The sequence below is a fragment of the Rhamphochromis sp. 'chilingali' genome (assembly GCF_963969265.1).
Source record: "Rhamphochromis sp. 'chilingali' genome assembly, chromosome: 22".
Lineage (NCBI taxonomy): Eukaryota > Metazoa > Chordata > Actinopteri > Cichliformes > Cichlidae > Rhamphochromis > Rhamphochromis sp. 'chilingali'.
The window spans coordinates 17,616,128-17,639,223 of record NC_137950.1 but is presented as its reverse complement, the minus strand read 5'-3'; the positions used below and the strand labels follow the sequence as shown (position 1 = coordinate 17,639,223).

General features: G+C 40.0%; 1 protein-coding gene across 2 annotated transcripts in view; it reads right to left on the bottom strand.

Annotated features, from left to right (window-relative positions):
• Nucleotides 1–1,983: 1,983 nt before the first annotated feature.
• ccdc186 (coiled-coil domain-containing protein 186) overlaps nt 1,984–23,096 on the bottom strand; it is a 26,859-nt gene continuing 5,746 nt past the window's right edge. Inside the window, exons 5-16 of one of the 2 annotated variants that reach the window (XM_080873726.1) lie at nt 21,801–22,013; nt 21,326–21,445; nt 20,515–20,619; nt 19,771–19,869; nt 16,707–16,793; nt 16,480–16,622; nt 15,547–15,802; nt 14,941–15,130; nt 13,327–13,425; nt 12,832–13,060; nt 7,409–7,628; nt 1,984–4,847 (exon numbers count right to left, since the gene is read on the bottom strand). In XM_080873726.1, the coding sequence (XP_080729852.1) occupies nt 4,764–4,847; nt 7,409–7,628; nt 12,832–13,060; nt 13,327–13,425; nt 14,941–15,130; nt 15,547–15,802; nt 16,480–16,622; nt 16,707–16,793; nt 19,771–19,869; nt 20,515–20,619; nt 21,326–21,445; nt 21,801–22,013 (1,845 nt within the window). In that variant the 3' untranslated portion in view covers nt 1,984–4,763. The remainder of the gene's footprint in view (nt 4,848–7,408; nt 7,629–12,831; nt 13,061–13,326; nt 13,426–14,940; nt 15,131–15,546; nt 15,803–16,479; nt 16,623–16,706; nt 16,794–19,770; nt 19,870–20,514; nt 20,620–21,325; nt 21,446–21,800; nt 22,014–23,096) is intronic. The other variant, XM_080873727.1, reaches the window with a different exon arrangement.

Below are 23,096 nucleotides of genomic sequence, written 5' to 3'. Positions count from 1 at the left end.
CAAGGTTGGTGCTCCGGCTAAAGGACATGGGCAATGCTTTATGAATTCAAGGGTGGTCATCTAAGCTGATAGGAGAATCCGCTATCTGTGAGCTAAAAATAGCCTCTCAGTAACCATTCGCCTGAATTGGATATTTGAACCTGCTACTGTGCCCGTGGAGAAAATAGGAACTTTCACCCCTACGTGACGAGAATAATGAAAGAAATGTCTTGTTTATGCCGCTAAATTATGATATTTCTGATGACAGGGTGCTTTCAGTTGTTCTGTAGGCGTTTTTCAGCGTCTGTACATGTGCATAACCATGAGACAGCATGTGCGTAATGCAAAATTTTGATGTGAGCAGACTGAGCAGCATGACTAAGGGTATTGTTAAACAAAAAAGGCTTTTATAACTGAGATTTTGACATAAAACGGCAGCCATGGTACCTCAGCTGCTAGAAGGTGGCCTGGTAGACTGCACCTTCTCTCAAACTCTGCTAATAAACTTGAGGCAGTTTTTGGGCAGCTCCCTCTGAAGATACAAAACCTGGAACTCCTCTTTAACCTGTGTCAGATCCACTGCTTTTCTCTGATTGTGTCTGCATGTACTCAACAGACACTTTATTAGGTATACCTCGCTAGTAATGTGTTAGATGCCCTTTTAGCTTCAGAAATGATCGAACTCTTCGTGACATAGATTCAAGATGGGGCCGGTAACATTCCTGAGATTTTGATCCTTACTGACATGAGAGCATCAAACAGTTGCTGCATATCCGTGATGCAAAGCTCCTGTTCCACGACATCCCAAACTGGCTCTGCTGGATTGAGATCTGGTGGCTGTGGAGTTCATTTGAACTCACCGCTATGTTCAAGAAAACAGTATGAGATGATCTGAACTGGGAGCAGCCATCGAAGATCAGAACGCTTTAGTAATCAAAGGATGGACATGGCTAACAACAATCCTGAGGCTGTGGCATTTAAGCAATGCTCAGTTGTCAAAGTGTCCCCCCCAAAATATCCCCCACACTATAACACCACCACCAACCAATGATCCATGCTAGCATGCTGTTTGCACCAAATTCTGACTCTACCATCCAAACGTAAAAGTGGAGACTTGTCAGACCAGGAAACAACTTTGTTTTCTGTTATTCAATTTTTTCTGGCCCTGAAAACTGTAGCCTCAGTTTTCTGTTCGTAGCTGACAGGAGTGGCACCTGGTTGTAATGAGTGGTCACTGCCTTCCTATCAGTTCAGAGCAGCCTCTGACCTCTGGCATCAACGAGGCATTTTCACCCAGAGAACTGCCGCTCACTGGATATCTTCTCTTTTTCTGATCATTCTCTGTAAACCGTAGAGATGATTGTGTGGGGAAATCCCAGCAGAGAAGCAGTTCCTGAAATGGTCAGAAAAGCCACATTCAAAATCACTTTAATCACCTTTCTGATGCCCAGTTAGAACTCCAGTGGGTCATCTTGACCATGTCTACATCGGTAAATGCATTGCCACATGATTGGCTGATTAGATATTTAGATTCACAAGCAGTAGAACAGGTGTACCTAACAAAGTTCTGTTGACACTTAGTCCACATATTTAAAAAGGTGCGAAAAGGGAAAAATACTATTTGCTTTCTGGAAATTAGCAAAAATGTATGGACTTATATCTATATTTAAATGGACGTGCTCCAGCTTGGTGCGCCGTTCAGGTCCAGTGAGGAGAATGTCTGTGAAGCAGCAGTTTGGACTTTAAATCCTCTGAATGGAAGATTGCTTTGATGGACAGCGGCACAGCGACGTGCATGACCTCAAGTACCGCTGACACCGCTGCTTTTGAAGTGGGACCTAAAGCTGACAAAAGTCACTGAGAGGGAGGTCATCTCGGTGCAAAAATCGCTTTGTCACCTGAATTAGGCTCAATTCCACCACGCCCGATAAACAGAAACCAGGACAACAGATGTTAGTGTCAACAGGAAGGAGGAAAAGCACAAAGCAAGACTGCTGCAGAACATTCAAGATGAACTTAAGACTCATCTCCTTTTATTCCCTGAAAACATAGTATGTACATCATCCACAATCTTTTTTTTTAAAACATCTCATCAGAATTTTACACAATGGCATAGCTACAAATGTATAATATAATCACAGTTTGAATATTCCACAAGACAGATCAAAGGGAATCATTGCACAGCAGGAAAACAAATAATGGCAACTTCTCTCATTTTCTTTTACAGATCGGCACTCGCACATACTGAACACCATGTTTTCATATTCATCAAGGGAAACGTGAGGTTTGTTTTAGTCAGCCGCACAATGCTGCAGCATGGCTTCATTTCAAGGCTGTGGAATCGTGTTGGATCAGCGGGAACGTCGCCTCTCTCGAGTTGACACGCTATGACCAAAAATCAGACGCCGCGTATTAGCATGCCTCGGAGGATTTACTTGGACAATCCCATGCGACTGTATTGCATAGGCTGTATTATGCTTCTGTGCCAGAAGCAAACTGCCAAAATACAAGACTGTTAATCACCTTATTCAGCAGCAAGCACCTACTTCTTGATTAAAGATGCATGAAAATTTGGCATAATTTGCAAAAATGCAACTTCACTGAAAATCAGCTAAAAAAGGCTAATAACACCCAGAATGAAGACAAACTCCAGGTTTGCTACCTGCACGCCTGCATACTGAGCTCACGTCGCAATGAAGTCAGTTCGAATGAAATAAAAAAGTCAACACACCGAAACCTCTGTGCAGAAATAGAGAGGCTTTAAAGACTCCGCGCACTCAATCCTGGAAACTTTCATCTTTATTAACATAGTGGTCCATTTTAACATAGCCTCAGGGTGAATTGGGGGGGGAATTGGCGTGACCCATAAAAGCCCATTTCAGACTGTGGAAAAAAAAAAAGAAAAAGAAATGGAGGCTTATCTTTTGTGACAGCTTCTGCAATCAGATCAAACCAACTGAAGAGAGACTGGCATTGTTAAATTGAGTTGCTCTCTTCCCTTCATCCAAAGTGTTTGCGAATGTGTATCTCTCTTACTTAAATAGCTGTCAGCGAGAGACAAAAGCATTGTGTGTAGCTCGGGGATGCTGAGCTGCAGGTGTGTGTGTGTGTGTGTGTGTGTGTGTGTGTGCGTGTGTGCGCGCGCGCGTCTTCGTTTGGCTGACAGACTCTGCTCTAAATGCAAATCGCACGTTCCCTCTCGGTGGAACAAACTCCGGTTAAAGCCTATAAGCCCCGACAGCTGAAGCATGTACACAAGGTGTAAACACAACGAGGCTCGAGAGGTTAACAAAAAGGCACACATGCAGCCATGCACACACCATTTTAAATACACACACACACACACTGGGGCAGGTGCTTGTTGCACGGACATGAGCGATAAACAGACCACATGGAGACAGACAGTCACGTTCAGAAACACAAAAAAAAGACAAAAAAAAAAGAGAAGAAAAGAAAAACAAATAGGATCAGCATTGCACTTTGTCCCTGGATATATTTCTGTTGGCTTTCCTGAGCTATAGCTACAGATCTTCTGTTCTCCCTTTGATTCATCTACATTTGATTTACTTCAATGGACTCAGTGACGCTACAAAAAAAAAAAAAAGAAGAAAAAAGAGGAGTGTGACAAGAATACCTAAACATTTCAGTCTCTTTTTTCTCCCCCAACCTCCTACCAAATCATATTATACACATGGTGCTAAAAAAGTTTCCAACCACTGAGCATCTGCCAAAAATATGAGGAATGCTAATGACGCCGGAAAGCCGAGACATACACATCTTGTCTGGATTAGATGGGCTACTGCCAACTGATGCTAATGAACTGCCTACAATCTGAGTTTAAACACTAAGGTTAAGGACTAAAATGTTTGAGGTATTCATTCATTTAAACTGAGAGCAAAAAAAAAAAAAAAAGAAATCCACAGGAAAGTGAGTGATAAAGAATAACAGATATGAAATCACGTGTACTAAAATAAAACTCAGTTTTAACCCAACCTAAAAGAAAATAAGTGAAAATACGTTGTGGACTGCTTCTAGGATTTGCTGATGGCTGCCAGGAGGAAACTGAAGCAGTCTGCTTCCTTTCAAGTCTAGCAGCGGTGTCGCACAGATGGTCAGGTCTTGCTGATGTGAAGAACCTTGGTTCACAATCTTGCACCAGCCACGGCTGATCTGTTTTCTTCAGGTTTACCTTTAAATATGGAGTGGCGTGCTGTCAAGCTGAGGAAGCAGTCTTTAAAAAAATAACAGCAATAATAACAATAATACATTTGGCTTGGAGACAGAGAGAACATGCTGGCCATGAGATCATCTCAGTGTATTTACCGTATGATGGATGGAGATCTGTGGAGCCTAATGTGTCAGAATGTCAGGATCTTTGCCTCTTGTTTTTTCTTTTAGCTACACTCCAGGTAGAATTTGCTATACATTCAGAATGAAGTCAATTATTTTACAAGGCAATTAAAAGTTTCAAGCTAGAAGCGACTGGCGTTAAGAGTCTTCTTGGTGTGGCTCGGGAGGGGGGGGTGATCCAGAGGTGAGCCAGAGGAAGATTCGTTGTGTCAGAGGCAAAAAATAGAGGGAGTTTTACAATATGGATGGAATAGAGATCATTCAAGTAGGTTTAGATAACTTGTTTTTCCCCAAATGGACAGAAACAGAGTTTGAGTGCTTCTTCACGAAACAGGCTGCTGGCACTTAGACATTCAACTCATTCTTCATGCGTGTAAAAAAACAAAAACAAACAGAGGTCCTCAAATAGTTCTCGGGCCTGTGAGGCGGTCGTGTCACTTCCTCCTCACGCCGTCCTCGGGATCCCTCTGCTGCTTTATGAGCTTTTCGATCTCAGCCCCGAGAGTCTGCAGGTTCTCCTGAAAAACAGAACAAAAGGGAAGATGAAGCATTAAAGCGGCACACGAGGGACCGGTGTGCTAGTTATAACTCTATTGTTAAAAACCGGCCCCTGTCTTGTCCATTTTCCTGATGTTTCCTGAAAATAGCAGGGCATTAGTCACACCGTCTGCAGAAACCAATTGCCGCCATCAAATCTCATCAATATGAAGGACAATCATCGGCGGCTTAAAAATCAGAAAAGCCTGGATCATCCATCTCGGTAAAAGTGAAGCCTTGATATGGCTTTGTCTGAATATTTTACTGTCATTTTAACATTGAGTGTTTTTACATCATTCCTTCCTTCACGCTGCCAATCATCTTTCATCTGCAGAAAGAAGTCTGAAAGCCAGAAATTACTCCCACATTTTATTGCAATTTATTGTCTTGTTCAGGTTTTTTCTTTTTTAATGAAGAGAGTCTCTAATATGTAAAAAAACAAACAAAAAAAACCAATAAGAAGCTGACTGGCTGCATCATTTGGAAATATTTATGAAAGCTTGTTCCCACATAAACATCAAAGTGGCTGCGACAATACATGTTGAAAGAGTGGTGACACTTTGCTTGGATTTATGTGGGCGTGTTGGAAACGCTAGAAATATTTTGTTTTGTTGTTTTTGTTGTGAAATCCACCAGATTGATTTTTTTGTCATTTTATTTATCGATTTATTTATTTTTCTGGCCCACCATGTTTGACACTGATTCTAGACACATTTGACATTTTCTATGTCGACATTTGCTTGCATTGCACTGCATTGCACACTGACTGCAGAAACAGACACAGCGGTAAATTGCCTGTAATTGTCTTGTTTTTATCCACAGCGAGCAGCATTTAAATAAATGACCTCTGTTAAAACTCACTGCAAGCCCGGCGCTGCACTAACTGACGGCTCTGGAGGATTCAGAAGCCACGGAGAGAGATTTCCCTCAGGAGCCGGTGGAGAGCAAAACAGAGTGAAATGGAGAAACGCCACACAATCACAGGCTAATGTTGTTTTGGGTTGTGACTGCTGGTTACATCCACAAAATCAAATTGAGGCTGTAAGCTTTATGTTCAGCGACAAAATGTGAATAAATATGAGCAAATCAACATAGATACACAACAAGGTCAACACGCAGCACTCTGATAAATACATCCACACTCCAGCTGGGTGGGTAATGCCAGTCTTAACAAGGTTAATCTTAAAAAAAAACAACAACTACAAAAAAAAACAAAAAAAACGTCTGATCGTGTCCACTAAGGGGACATAAATAAATACTTTCCACATCCAGCCTCTACATGATGTCATATCCCCTCTCAAGTTTCAAACCTGAGAAGGAATATTGATCGATACGACATCAACAAGTCAGAAACTACTAAGTGCATTAAAAGACCGAAAGGTTCAGCACACTAAATGAGGATGGACACCATTAAATGAGGCTTAAATCAACTATGAATAAAGAATACATGTCTCAGTTACAGTAGGCCACAGTCTCTGTGCTCAGCGATAGCATCAATAATGCAGGCTCTGATCTGAATTGGACTACGACTTTCAACGTGTCGTCTCGAGTTATGTCAAGCTGACAAACTGCTCGTCGCAGGACTGTCAGCCTGTCAAATATCTCACAGAGACAATACGATGCATGCTGTGGCTGGCTTTGAAGCTTCGAAGAGCGATCCAAATATCACATAACGCCACTTAACGAAAGGGAAAAGGTGGTCTGACATTCACCCTTTATCACATTATTTTTAATGGTGGTTTCACAACATGCGGTTATTGACAATAACTGGCTGTGTGGCGCGGTTTGCTTCCTGCCATTAAACAGAATACAAAGGCAACGACGCAATGAAAAGATGCCATAAGAGATACACAAGAAATTTGACTGAACTTAACGCAATAATAATTTGTAAGATGTCGAGATGATAGAAGTTTAATAGCAAATATCTCAGTGTGAAACTTTGTGCTAGAGGCGCTAAAGCAGAGCGAGCCAGGCATCCTGCAGTCTCCAGGGCTTACAGAGGTGTGAGATTAATGTACGACAAGAACACAAACGCTAGAAACACAAAAACATCTTCCAACCGTTAAAATAAAAAACACGAACGCAGCAGAATACACCTTTACAAGCACGAGCGTGATCTGTGCAAATGAAGAAGAAGGGGAAATGCTACGCTGGCAGCTGTATGAATTAGAAATGCTGATGTGAATAATTTTTCGGTGTTTTGTGATGCGTCAAACTGTGAATCCACCAGTTTGACATCAACTCACATTTTTATATTTAGATTTGTTGGATTAAAATGGTGATTGCAGTGTCCGCACGCTTTGATAATGAAGTCACATCAGGCTGCGTCGCTCCAAAGGTGAAGCGTGACGCTCGCACGGCTGATTAATTATCCGCTCGAATCACAAAATAAAATACTTAAAAAAATTTTTTTTAAAAAGCAACTTAAGGCTGCAAAAGGAAACTGCTCTGGTCATCAATATCATCACTGCGTTTAAATGAGTTGTTCTGCATTTCAAGAGGAATACTCTGGTGCGATGAAGCCTGCTGGGGTACGCCTTACCTTCAGCGTAATGTTCTTCAGCAGCGTGTCCTCCAACACGGCCTGCAGCTTCCTGTTAATCTCCAGCGACAGGTCCAGGGTCAGCCCGCTGTCTGCCGGGTGGGAGGTGTAAAGCGAAGCCATGATGCCTCCCCGCCGGCTGAGGTGGGCCTTGTTAATATCAGATGCCTCTGATGAGAGGGCCCCTGTCTCCTCTCTCAGCACATAGCTCTGGATAATTCTGCAGGGATGAAGAGGGAGGAGATGAGTCAAACCACATGCTTCAAAAAAAAAAAAAAGAAAAAAGTAAAAGGGAATAAAGTGAATGCATCGGCTGGAGACTGCTGAGTGAAGAAAATTGAGAAAGTGGGATTTCATAGTTAGGAGCTCTCCAAGCTCCCGCAGAGCAATAAACCATTTCCAGCAGCAAAAAAGGAAGAAGAAAAAAAACTCAGCCGACATTACAAGAATACTAATCCCACTGGGATGGGCTGTTGCACTCATGTACGCGGGATACATTCAGTCATAGTTAGAAAGAATATTATTGTGCCTGTCAGAGAAGGAAAGGTAATGAAAACGCGGCGTAAGAGCGGCCGACCAGGATTCAATTAATCAACCGGCATGCCTGCATGCGCGTATGAGAAAGTGAGATAAATCTTCATGTTCATTATACATTTTCATCACAGTAACAATATGGTGTCGAGGTTAAGCTATGTTTGTGTCACAGAGAGGGAAAGAAGAGAATTAATCAACTTAACAGCTCTAAACTTCCTGTTGTTCAATTTTCCCATCGCAGCCCAGCGAACACTGAGGAGCAAGTGTTTCCATTTAGAGGAGACCAGACCCATAGAGAGCCGCCACTGAATTTCAATTCATTACTGCCGCCTACATTCTTACTCCCCCCCTCCGTCAATATGTGACCAAAGACAGAGAGTGAGAGAGAAAATAATGCAAAGTGCAAGCTCAAGCGAAAGATGCTGGTTAAGTATGGTAGGGAGATTAAAATGTTAGCATTTTTTTAAAGTCTGCTGTCATATGAGGGAAGATATTTGAGTTAGACTTTAGACATCAAAACTGAAACATGCGCAGGCCTTTTCCAATTGCATCCGTATCCTTTCATTTTCCAATCACTTAATAAAGGAGTGCAGATAGCTGAAGAGGGCTGCGTACTGTCCTAGAGAAAAGATCAACAACCCAGTACTATAATCGATATTTGTAACCCGCTGTCGATCCAACCATAAACCTAAAGTACTCAACTATCAACTAGCAATGTGTAGTTCAAATTCAGGGTGGCTAGCTATAAGATGAGCTCAGAGTATGGGGCACTTAAAATAATAAAAGCTGAAAGACTCGAGATTTTTAAAAAGATTCATTAGATAGGAATACAGTGTTTAAAACGCTTCTATTTCTATATTAAACACAACTACCACTACTGCCACCAAGACTCATTAAGTATTTATGAAAAATGCAAAGTAGGAATTAACACAGAACCATAAATGGAAATGAGTACAAAACATCATCCTGTGCTATGAGGAGCTTTATAGATCAGTCATCTTTCAGTCTGCAACAAGCTATGGATCCATTCTAGTCAATTACACTGACCTCCAGTGGTGTCTTTCAGTGTTAAACACCTAGATTTAGACATGCATGGGGGACTAAGTGATTCAAGAAGAGCCCACTGTTTAATTATTCCTGTTCGCAGAGGCATTTATGTGAATGTGTTGGGAAAGAGGTGAAAAGGGTCGGAAACATGCCTGTGATATTTTCATTAATATAACATGCATTAACGGCCCATGTTAAAATAGGTGAATCGAGTTGCAGGTACCAATCAGCATGCAGCAGCCTACATTTGTAAAAAATGCAAAAGCACCAGCAATTCAACCCGAACTGAAAAGATTCAATGTTTGCATAAACAGAAAAGAGGGATTGTTTTTAACATGCATTTTAAGCATCCATACTCAGAGATGGGTCCTGCTCCTGTTCTTTTATAATGCATGTGCTTTTTATGCTAATGTAAATCTAACACATAAGGAAAGCTAACATCTACCTCAAACTATGCTATGGTGTATTGATTCTAATCTAGCAAAGCAAATAAGTACATGGGTGCAAAATTATATGGATAATAGCTCTGCAAGTATCATAAAAGAGCCACCACCAGAAAATATCCCCATCCACACTCACAGAAAAACACATGGGCTACCACAGACATAAAATTAAACTTACCTCTAGACTAGCCTTGCAAGGGTCCATATTAGGACCCCAGTTCCATCACGACAGTGTTTAGTAAAAACAAAAAAAGTGACAGAAATTAAAGATGTGGCTACATGATGTGCTCAATGGCATGCACAGGTTGGCAGGGGGAAGAGATCAGAAATTTAGAATGACAATGACTTATTATTTTGAATCTAAGACTCAAAGGGATTTTTTTTCCTTCTAAAAAAGAGGGGCAGCGAGTCATGCATGCATAGCGTGAGGGTGGCACAACAGCTCAATTAAGAAACCACAGTTCTTAAGATTACAAACTTTGGACTTCAAAGGTCGGAAGAAAGAAAGCGGACAAAAAAAAAATATATTGTGGTCTGTATTCAGAACATGGAGGCTATAAGCAGGAAGTAATCAGCTTCATTTTGTACAACAACAAGTACACCTGCTCAGTAAATGCAAATGCATGTGATGAGATCTCAATAAACCATAACACAATCCTTCATCCAGAAAATATGAAGGGACAACATCATGACAACAGCAAAAATACTTTAAGATATGACCCTGACTGGCAATGAGACAGATATCCCTGAAGTGATGCGTCCCATTATGCATACTTAACCCATTCACCAGTGTGGGCCCACAATAGCCTGCAACAGAGCCTATATTCCTCTGATTTACAGTTATCATTGATCGCAGCCTTAGTGGAGTGAAAAGAGTGCTCTCCAGATAAATAGGTATCAACACCTCCTGAGCAGAAGGCCTCCGCCTGCTTTGTTCCCATCTGGTCTTCAACAGTATCATTTTAATTCAAGTCACATGAACAGCCAATTTAGACCTAATAGCCATAATAACCAGGTGTGGCAGTTGAGGGAAAGACATCACTGCCCTTGAAGGATGCTGCTGCTAATTCTGCTCGTTTTAGCTCATTTACTTCCAATCACATATACTGTACTCTATACACTGACCCGTCTTTGACTTCCTACACACATTACATCAACAAGCCACTCCGGGAACATAATGCAAGGCTGCGTGATGAGTGAAAATACATCTACAAATCACCAGGTAGCGATAAAATTGCTAAGTGGGAGGGACCATTTCTGGTTTCGCAATTATTCTTTGCTCCTGCAAGACTATTATATTGTAGCAATGCTACAGCTTTTTAACTGTAGCCGCAGGTTTCAGTCATTACAATATGGTTTCTGCAGAATCTTGTTCTGTCTGGCTTAGAAAAACAAAATACTACAATACCATTGATCTACAGCTACAGTTGCTAAAGAAAATAGACCAACGGTACTGTAAGACTAAGCAATATGGACCAAATATGATCCTGCATTAAAGCCATAAGAAGATTTCACAACTGAACTTTAGCCAATATCGAGAGAATGGGCAGCTTAAGACGATGCTCAGACCTGATTTTTCTGAGCAGAACAAAACAGAAGATCGACTGCATCACGTGAGTTCGCCAGGCTGGAAAAACACCATTTATTTTAGGCGATGAGTATCCTTGTTAGACACCTGAACACTTTACTGGACTTTGTGAAAACTCACTCAAGTCAGACCCCACTGCATATTCCTTCATGGGATAATTATAAGAAAGGTTTAGGGCTCAAACTGTTCAAATGGGGCACTGTGTCTCTCTCTGTGTTGCAGGCGTATTTGTGAGTTAGTGGGGCCACTGGGACTGCAGTGGACTGCACTGATGCAGCTTTAAAGAAAAAAGGGTTTTAGATTGCAACAATAAACCGTATCACTATCAAATATCTACTTTGAATAGATTTTAAATGTAAAACGTATTGTCCAGCCCTGGCCAGTGGCACCCAGAAAGGCTCCTCCCACTTTCAAAAGTGAGCTTAAAGATGAAAAACACTGCTATGATTATGACAAGTGTCATGGATGTGGTATCGAAGATTAGCCACCAACTCTCCTTTATCTGAAACCCTTTAAGATTTAGCCGCTATGTATCAGTCTCTTTATTCATCACCTGCTTCGGCCTTACAGCTATCTTGTCAGTGTTCACCGGGCTGTCCTGGAGGGATAGGGACAGAAAGGCAAAAAGGACAAATTTACATCCCTGCTCTGAGTAGTGTAACCCTCCCACACCCGGCCCCGTGCTTAGCAGAGATTTTACACAGCTAAATTTAGCTTCGCAACCGTGGGATTCGTCCTCAATTTTAACTCTTAAATGTAGGTTGAGGCTAATGGATTTAATCCGAGTTTATGGCTGGGAAACAAATGAGAAGTGGGAAAGCAGAGATGATCCAAGTAGAATCAAGTAGGATGGATGAAAAGAAAAAAAACTGAAGCAGAACTTTAGCAAACTGTACAGCTGAACTATAGGACTTCAGTTATTTACCTTTCAGCTTTGAGACCTTCTGACTTTTTAAATATCCTATTTTTTTAGCTTTATATCATATCAAAAACAAATATATAGATTTAATAAACATATATTCATTGATCATTTTATCCTAGTATACCAGTATAGCACACGATGGACTGCGAGGCCTTAAATGTAGAATACGCAACAATGCGATGAGATTAATATCGTCCAAATGTCCTTTACACTGGCTTTTTCATTGCAGGTGATGGAGATGAATATGGATGGAGCATCATTAAGCAGTCATACACATGCGGCTCCATGTATGGCTCAGACTATAAATAGATTTCAGCGAAGTTTGTCATGAATGAGTCAGTGTCTTCATGGGTTAGGATCAAAAGATTAGAGGGTGAGACAAAGAAGGAAGCAGAGCACCGTAAACTGTCTGTATGGGGGTCAAGGTCAGCTGAAGCATCCTTTCATCATTTGGAAAATCTGTGTCGAACCAAGTTATGAAATGAGATATGATACGTTCAGCGCTCAGAGCTTAGCTGTCATATTGGTCAGGGTGTTTCGATGTTTAAAAAGTGAATAAAAAGAACTGAACGTATACGTAGCATAGACTACACATCCTACTTTAAGTTGTTAGTTTTCTTAAAAGGCAGAGGTTGTTTGCAGAGAGTTTCATTTTCTCAAACCTGTAATATTACTGCTATCTTTTAAATAAAAGCCATAAAGCCTGAAACACTGTATCTGAGACTTTTGTGCATTTGCACTGGGACTGCTGTCAATTTCAAACCTTTATTCATAAGTACTGCTTGAGCACGCAACAATCAAAAAGATTCCAAAACATTAGAGGTAGAGATGCAAGAAGTTGTGTCATTTCCCGTTTTCTGCTTCCTCTATGTTGGTCCATCCCACTCACTTGGTCTTTTTGCGGATCTCTTCCACCAGTTGCTTGATATGGTCCTCCATGAATTCGATTTTCTCCTGCTTCCGAGCTAGAGCCTTTTGCAGACGGACGATACGCTCAACGAGCACAGCCTTGTCGACCTCTGGGAAACTGTCCACAACCACCACCGAAGGGCCCGACTGGCTCTCTGGTGACCGCTCTTCAACGCCACTGCTGCCGCCATGACGTGCATTCAAAGAACCTGGAGCATCAAGGGGATAGACACACATCACCAATGAACAATTTTCACTGATGTGGCTTTGATCATGTAAGAATAAGCTGTGAAATATTGCTTTCCTGTATGAAACATTGACTAGATACAATGTTTGGGGGGGTTTTTTAGAAGAAGAAAAAGAAGAAAAAGAAGAAGAAGTAGTAGTAGTAGTAGTAGTAGTAGTAGTATCTATCCCATTGAAAGGCCCAATAGCAAAAAATAAAAAATTACAACTTTAGGTGTTAAATACTAACCAAATCTTGGAGTAGTACCTGAGGAACTGGAGCGACTGCCCATACTGCTGGCATCCCGTTCGCACCCTCCATTCTCAACTTGCTCCAGCCTTTTTCGGGCTTTAGAGAAAAAGAAAGATTTGTTAACTGTCAAAAAGTGACTAATACCAAGATGTCATTGTCACAGACACTTTGTGAAAATCAACATCACTGACAATTAAATATTATGAAAATGAGCATCACAGCTCAGCTGAACTCTCGGAAGGATTCAACCTGAATAAACATGACACAGGTTGCTTTTGAAGAACCCTGCAGGCTCAGCAAACCTTCCAAGGTTGAACAAAGGCTTGAAATGACTATGCTGATTAAGTGTAACTGCTACACTGATGAAAAATTACTGTTTCTGCCAAGAAAAATGTCCTCTCTAGCCTACAAGACAGCTGAAAGTGAAAGGATTGATCACAGAACATAAAAGTGCTGAACTTTCAGCTCTAAGGTTTTTCTTTGCTCCCAGAGAAGAGGCGAGGGAAGCTGGCTCACCCTGTTAGGTATAACCACAGCAGGGATCCACCTGTACACTCATCAATCACTTTGCAGATTCTCCTCGTTATGTGACTCTGTGATAGTGTTCCTCTTTGTTTTCTTATCCAGGTATACTTTAATTGCCCTGACACTATTTTTGCGATCATTGTCATGTTGATTTCCAGATGGTATTGTGTTGAGAATCTCTTGAAGGTTTTCTGTATTCATGATTCCACCAGTTTTGACAAGATCTCCAACACCACTATTCCCAAATCATGACAGAGCCTTCACTGTAGGCTGTAGACACTCATTGTCTCCTGAAGTCCTTCATACATAGATGGCGATTTCAGAATCAGAAGACGGGCCAGATACATGTGTCAGGTTTTTGCTGGCTTTTTTCCCCAATTCTTAAGGATATGACTTTCAAATAATGTTTATCTGATGGAGATAATTTTTCAGGCCTTGCACTTCTTCTTTTATCCTCAAATTTTTTAAAGCACACACTGCACACCATTCTGAGATATGCCAATATTTCACCTAATAGCTCTTTGGGAATCTCCTTGCTGGTGTTATCTTTGGAACCAAAAAATAAGAACATGAGCAAAATGTCACAGCAAATGTCCAAAAAGAACTATGAAAGCCCTTCGATAAGCCTGGAGAACTATTACTTAAGACTACTTTAAAAAAAATGACGAGAAGCTGGCTCCCTGGAAGCTAAATCTAAAGAAAAATGAGGTGAATCAAGACTTTTCTGCAGTACTTTATATATATGAATGACAAAACTATTGAAGGGTTGATAATTCAATGAAATGATACAATTCTCTATATTACAGTTATTCTGTTGTTTCATGACAGTTAGCAAAGGGTTTGTCACAGTGGGTGTCTGCACATGTTTGATTTGCACAGATCTCTTTGAGACCGGTCTTCTCCTTAGATGGAACTCGGGATTTTTAACTTGTTAGGAAAATGTGTAAAGCACTAAACAACCGAGACGCTGCCATTTTCCATGATAGATGTTTGAGAAATCATCTGCCTTTTCAAACCAACCTTTATTATTATTCTAGACTTTCTATACAAAAACAAGAGATGCATAAATACATTAGGGTATCTGACCTTGTGTTAGCTGTTTTGTGAGGTCTTTGATATTAGCAGCTTGCTTCCTTTTCTGAGTCACCAGCTCATCCCTCAGCTCTTCTACTCTGGTTTTCAGTTGGGCCACCTCCGTCTGCAGTGCTGCCCGCTCCTCCTGCAGACTCTGCACCTCTTGTCGTCTTAGCGCCTCTTCCTGTTTCAGTTGCTGTGACTGCAGGATTAATGGTGTAAGAAAAAAAAAAGACTAATGATGTAATAACACCAATTATATAGTAGTAATATATATTGGAATGGCTGCTTGCTTTAAAAACAAAATTAAAAAGATATTTTAAGGCTTTCTCCTGAATTTTGAGCAGGAAAATGTCATTACTTATAACAACACAGTGATCCACTGTATGTTTTCTCAGTTCTGCTTCTACAAAATGATTCAAACATTTGATTAGAAAATGTATTTCAATCTTTCTTTAATCAAACCAGGAAACGTGAGCAGACGCTGAAACCAAAACAATTTGATAACAACTTCAAAAAAGAAGAAAAACAAAGACAAAAATGAGTTTAGTATCATTTTTATCTTTCATCTCATCAACAAATGCATTGTATCAGATAGTGCATTCAGAGTACGCCAACCTTGTCTTCCAGCAGCCTGTTGGTCTCCTCCAGCTTTCCTTGAAGCTCGGTGAAGTTGTTAGTTAGCTGGTCCAGCTGAGACTGTAGTGCGTTGCTCTCCGACTGAAGCTGAGCGTTCTTGCTGCTCAACTTCTCAGTGAAGCCCAGTAACTCAGCTTCACGCTCTCTGCTGCCTTGTACATCACGGTGCAGGTCAGCCATTTGATTGGTCAGGCCATCCACTTCATCACGAAGTGATTTGATTTCCTGTTCATCGCTACATCCAGAAAACAATAAATAAATCATTAAATGGGCTTTAAATGGGCTCAATGACTAAAAAAATAATAATAATAATAATGGCAAGCTAAACATTTTAACTGTTCAATATAATTAAATGTACATGGATTGCATTGCTTATTTAGGTAAGCCTTTTCTTTTGCACAAATATAAAAATGTTTCAGTTTTCTCTACTGTGACTATCCCTTCTTTCTATTAAATCATCTTCACATGGCCATCACAGTCACACACCCACACAGGGACCAGAGTCCCTTTCCTGCCCTCTATGCTATATCTGTCTCTGCTCTATCTTTAAATGCTCTGATGAAGCAGTTGAGTGAGAAAAAAAGAAGAACAGGTAGTATATTACAAACTGTACATTTCTATAAAAAACTGTCATGTCAGCATGGTAATACAGGTCCAAAGCAAAACAAAAACAAAAAAAACAAAACAAAAACTTATACTAAACATGCTTGCTCATAGTGAAATAACAAATGTCACTTTTTTGTGCATTAAGTATAGTTAGGCCCTTTAGTTGATGGTGCTTCAATATTTGTTACTATGTAAATGTGCTATCTTTTATTTATTTCTGTCAGATGCCACATATGCAAAACTGCTCTGTTCAGTGTGCGGTGGTGTCCCATCACACTTCCTATATGGGTGAGTGTGTGGCTGTACCATTGATGCTGCTCCTGAAGTGCAGTCACCTCTTCGAGCTTTTCTCTCTGGCGGCCAATCTCCGTTTTTTGCCGGTTGATGATCTCCCTGTACTTGGTCAGCTCATCCTCCCACCGTGGACGCTCATCCTCCAGACACTTTAACTAAAGAATAACACAACTTTCTTGCAGTGAAGACCTGGAGATATCCTGTGTGCCAATGTTTAAACACCTGTATGTCGAACAAACCTTTGTGCGTAGCGTATCAAGCTCATCCATGGCCTCTTTATAGCTCCTCTTCAGGTCTTCCAGCTCTTTGGCTTTCACCCGGTGTAGCTGCCAGATGCAGTAGATTGTCCATTAGATATGCAACCACTGTTTTGTGTTTTGCATTGCTTCTGTAAAAATAAGCTCTTAAAATAAGCTATCAAAAGAATACCCAACAAATTTTCCTCTCTTTTTGTTCAGTCTGGTAACTCACATACACAAAAGTTGATTATGGAGTTCCACAGGGTTCTGTCCTGGGACCAATACTTAAAGAAAAAAAAAAAACAATTATAAAAACTTCTCTAAAGCAATATTATTCTGCTATGCAGATGATTACCATGATAGCCAGTTTATGTATGTAGCCATCCAGTTGCAAATAATTGCAGTCTAATTTAAAAACGCATACAATAATGAGCAGAAATCCTCTGCAGCACCTATTTGGTACACCCCGACTGCAAATAACTGGCTGGTTACATTTGCTTGTATTCTGGTCATCTTCCTACATAAAAGCAAGGTTGCTGAGTGCCATATCGTGTTGCATCCTGCAGCAACAATGTCACTATTTGTGGAGAAATTTCTGAATTTTTTTTTTCAGCTCTTTTCAGAGCTGGATTTAATGTGAATTTCTGTGCATACAGACTGCAACAGTTTTACAGAAGACAGATTTGCAACATTTGCTGATTAATTACAGACTACATTCAACCTCAGGTTGATACCAAACAGACTCCATCTTATTGCCGTTTTGTCACTCTGAAGATGGCAACTGAATGCGAGTGGTCATAGACCTGCCAAAGTCAACAAGATCACAAGTTGCAATAATTCTGGCCCTGCCAGTCTCCAATTACTGTTTACCCTAATGTCACCAGACCCTTGTTACTCATGCTTTATATTTAGAAAACCTATTATTTGGCCCCAAAAACCTCTGAAATCTAATCAGTGCATAACAATACCCTGCCCTCCAGTACTACTGAGACGACTATGGAGTCATTTTTCACCAGGACTGGTCGTTTGACTTGCAAATGAAACATGCAGTTGGGGCCACACCTGCTTTCACTTCCACACTATACTCAAAATAGGAAACTCTGTGATTCAGTGATGTTGAAATACTAGCCAGCATATTTGTCTATAAATAACATTGGTCAGAACTCTGCTAATTCTGACTAATTATTACAACTTAAGTTCAGTGGTTTTACAAAGCAATGCAACTATCGGTCAAAAAAGAAAATCATACAGTTGCAGAATTTTTAATGCAGAAGCCTTCCTGGGCAACCTGTGTGTGTTATAGTAATCTGTTCATTAAAGTTGCTTTATTTATGCATTAATTAAGCATGTGAAAGCAATGACCATCTTTTTAACAAAGCCATTACCAGTGCTACTGAAAGTCAACTTTTCCCAAGGGCTATTAGTAGTCTGTGGTAACCACGACAACATGGCAGTAATGGAGATGCTGGTAAATTTTCTACTGTTGATTCTTACATTTATCCCTTCCAATCTAATTTTATAGCCAAAAACCAATGGAAACTTTGTACTTGCATTATTTATGACTGAGATGCATCATCACTTGAGCATAACACACATACTAAAATAAACACAGGCTTGGACCAGTTTATTCATCAGCAGAGTAGTGACATCTGCCAAAAATCAACATCCATGATAAACCCTGTCCTAAAAACTATTTCCACACAGTATCAGTGATGGCCCTGCAATGTACTCTCCAGTTACTGGGAAGAATAAAATCTCTGACATAATACCTAACTGGATGAATCTCTTTATGATCAAATTTCAGACCCCTGAAGAAAACAAAACAATGTAAAAAACATCTGCCACCTTAAATCCATCAAAATGTAAATCTAAGACCATCTCATTTAAACACAGACATTTTAAGGACTTTCTAGAAAAACAAAACAGGCTGTAGAATGAAAACAGGAGATGTGTGATGTATCCTGAGTTGTTGTTGAAATGCACAGCTTCATATTGATTATTTCTAGGCCATTTATTTTTAAAGTGCATTTCCCTTTAGAGCGGGAAGCAGCAAAAAACAGGCCATTGTGTTTGGATTGAGTCCACGTTTGTGCCTGCGTGTAAGGCATGTCTGCTCGGGGAGCGCGAATGCCAGTTTGTTATCTCGTCCAAGTTAAGGCAATTACATCTCTCAAACTGAGAAAAACAGGCCAAAAACATTTTTACTAGAAGAGCTGGCATCGACAATCAATAAAAGGCTGAATAATGGCTTGGCGAATCACAGCGTATGTGCAATTTTGAATTATTGTTTGTTTTGTCTTCTGGTGCCTCGTCACACAGATAAAAATCGAAATTGAGTTCACAAGTAAAAGTAAACCTTCATTCATCAAACAGTTATGTCACCCACTAACTATTGTTTTTGCCGTTTTGCATCAATCGTTGTCCAGGAGTGAATATGGGGATCTCTACACGATAAAAATCAGTGCATCCTCACAAAAAGCAGAGCTAGATTTCTCACTTGGAAAGTCAAAGAAGCCCCACCAATCCCAACTTCATAATCCAAGATTGCAGCAGTGTGAAAAAGCAGTATAACTGCAAAACATAAACTCAGGATGACGTCTCTCCCAGCTCAGACATCCAACTTTTAGGATTAAAGAAAGCAACACAAGTTACAAATCTTTAGTTTTATGCAGTTTAACCTCATTATCAACTAAGTGCACAAACGTAACCAATTTATTTAAAGTTCCTGTTGTTTTTTGTCAGTGTCAAAGGCTCCTTCTAGCAACCTAGTTTAACAAGTTAATCTTCAATAAAATGGGGAGGGTTTTTTTTATTTTTATTCTCTACGTTATAATTCTCTTTTTTGTGTTATTATTACATTTTCCCCAATTTTTCAGTTTTCAACTCTTGTTAACACAATCTAACAAATCTACTGCTTATTCAGTGAAAATCCTAATGCTATAATGCAATGTAGTAAACTGAACTTGACATGCAGATGCTATGTTTTGCCTTAGGAGGGCAAAGTGGATGATAGGATTGGGTACACATCTCTGAGAATGTGTTGTGTATGCGTATTTAGTTTCACCTCTAACTGGTCTGTTTGTTCCTGCTTGTGTTTCTCCAGCTCTCCTTTCGTCTCCCTAAGTTTAGCATCAAGCTCATTGGACCTGAGTTCCTCTGATTCCTGAAAGAGAGTAGACAGTGAAGATTTTAAAAAACAAACAGGGCAAGAGAAAAGTCAAATACAGTGTAAAAAGACAGCCTTAAAAAAAAAAGAATAAAAAAGAGGGGTCTCAGTTGAAGGAAAATATTTTTATAGACACAAATAACAGGGAATAACTGCCAGTAATGATTTTCCATTTGTGGTTTATGTCATATTGTTTTATTTTTAAGTCTTACTTTGTGATATGCTGACACTGTTGTCTGCGATTTAAAAAAAAGGTAATAATCTTTCTACCACAGAGACAGAGACTAGCACAGCTCTTTGCTACCATCACAAGGTACAAATGAAAAATGCTTTTCTCTTGAAGCAGAATCGGTCGTGCTCTAGTTCAGTTGTTACTGAATAGCATATTTTTAAATTCTATGAAAAGAACAATGCCGCGGCAATAGCGTCATGCAGTCTTTGTCTGCACGCGTAATAGCATGTTATAGTTAAAGATCAACTTTTGTGTTGGGTTAGGCCATTTATTCAAAAGTAAGCCAACTGATTGCAGTGACAGATACAAATCATGCACAAATAAACACTTATTCAGACTGATTCTGGGAAAATCTACTTCTTCCATGGTCTTGAGCAATCTGTTATTTTCCTGTGTTAAATATCACAAACCTGGTATGTTCGAATCATGTCCTGGCAGTTCTTGCGGATCTGCTCAGTCTCTTCCTTCGCCTGGGCCAACTTGGACGTGGTCTCTCTCAGTTTGTCTTTAGTTTCCTGCAAATAAACACAAATATGCTTTTGTACTATAGCACTAAAGCACAATTTTAAGATGCACAGATACCTGTCAACCACACAGAAAAGTGGCTCAACAGCTGCGACCTTCAGGAACCACCGACTTTTTTTTTTTTTTTTACCATTTCCCCTCTGTTTATAGCCTCATATTTGCTTGGAGTCACTTCAAAAATAAAACCATTAGTTTGTAATAAGACGATCTCAAAAACAGCTATGATGTTAATGATGATTTTCTTGCAGGTCCATTACTGTACCATTTTCACCCCATTTCATTTTGCCTGTGACTCACAAGATGCCTCTAATTATGTTTTTTTATGGCGTGTCTGCAGACAAAAATGACTGAAGGAGATGTAATTTGTATGCTGGCGTAAGTCTTTGACAAACAACCGGTCTTTAAACAAAAGGAAATTAACATTAACCAGAAGAGGAATGCTGTTTTAATAATATGGGTAAGGCATACTCTGAAAACTGGAGCTGCATGTAGTCATGTAAATGTGTCATTTTAATTTTTGAATAAAATTTGGCTCTAGCATGCTGAGGTGCACATGCTCACTCTATAATATCATCGAAATCCTGAGGATAATATATGCAACAGAGGTCAAATTAACCTTGTACACCTCCTTTTTTACCTTCATTGACTATTAAATTTTAATAAAATAACAAAAAATAAACACAAAAGTTACATTACCTTGTGCGCATCTGCCTCACTCTTTAACTTGTTCTGGGCCCATTTGACCTTGATGAGATGGGAGTTGATCTCCTCCTTTAGTTTGTCCACATCTCGAGTCAACCTGCCAACCTCCCCTTCCTAAGAACGCAGTTCAAAGGACAGATCAGCAAACAGATATTTGGTTGGGAGCCAACATTTCTTTTATTAAAAAACCTGCTTTTTGTTTCTCACTGATAGTTCTAAAAGGGTCCTACATCTGCAAACCACCGTAGGAAGAATAAATCTATCGCCCACACAATGCTCGCTTCACTGAAAAACTAATATAAGGTCGCTTATGTGATCTAATTTTCACTGTGAAGTACTGTGTATTCAAAGCAAAAGCTATGTCTATTTTTTTATTATGTCTAGTGGCAAATTAGGCTGAATTTAAATGAGTTCAAATAGATAAATACAAAACTCTCTCTATAAAACAGAGGCACTATAAAATAGTCACCTTTGCTTCATACAGCTGCTGCAGCCGCCCTTTCTCCTGAGCCAGCTGGTTTCCTCGCAGGGCCTGGCGATCCACCTCTTTGGTGGCTTCTCTCAGTTTCTTCTCCAGACTCTCTTTATCCCGCCTCAGGTCGAGGGCCTCTTTCTCACCCCGCACGTATTTCATCACCATGGTCTCCTTCTCTTGCCTCGCCTCATCACATTTCTTATTCACCTGGGGAGTTTTATTTTTTTAATATTAGGAGATGTCAGTTGACACTTCGATCACTGAGATACTCGTATTGTTAGGTCCTTATACATATCACAAAAACAACTGACGTTTCTCTTGGAACTGTCCAACAGCAGATGGCTGAGGCAGTGATTTATCAGCTACCTTACTTTGCCTTCCATAACCTGGACAAGTGACAGACAGCTGGAGAAACACATGCACCCTCCCCAGATGCAGTGGGGGTAGATTTCAGGACTGTCACTGTTCATCTGTCAGCATGTCAGCATTTTACAAATGGAGCCAACAAGCTTTCCATTTGCCAGCTATATTAAAAAAAAATTAAAATCTGCTCCTTATTGAAGGCAATTTATTAGCTTATTATTTAGTAAAGGACAGTAACGCTCCCAGGCTTTTATAATTCCCATATTTTTCTTTTCTTACACTAACAAGGGCTTAACTGTATTTTTTAAAATGATTCAGTAATTCATCAACGTAATTAAACAAAATGGGTTTTTTTTTTAAAAAAAATGGTAGGAAATGGTATCAAGGAACCAAAGAAGACACATTCAGTCAGTGAAAGCTTGATAAATAAATATGTGCCATTTAAGCAGCTGATGTGTGTATGGCTGAAACGATAGTAGGACAGGCTCTGCTAACACAGTTAAACATCTAAAATAATGTGTGGAGGAAAAATAACATAATGGATGCTGGAGGTTTGCTCTGAAAAGAATAAGCAGCAAGTGGATAAACTACTTTGTGTGCTGCTATGCATCCTGCAGAGGAGAAAAAGGCTTCTGCCACCCGCTGTGGTTTATGATGGAGCTGAAGTCTGTCAATGGGCGATTCCTCTGAAAGGCAGCTGATTACACTCTTTTATTTATTTGTTGCACAGTACTTGGGATGGCGTGTATTTGCACAGGAGAACCTTATAAAATTGTATTATAAATTTAAGAAAGGCTGTGTACGCCTTCTTTCTTGTACAAAAGCACACGGGTCCACCAACCACTGTGGGGAAACTCAAAGGAAAGAAATTATCTTTTATTTGGCACAAAGCGTCTTTAGATTAACAATACCAAATGTTTTGATCCT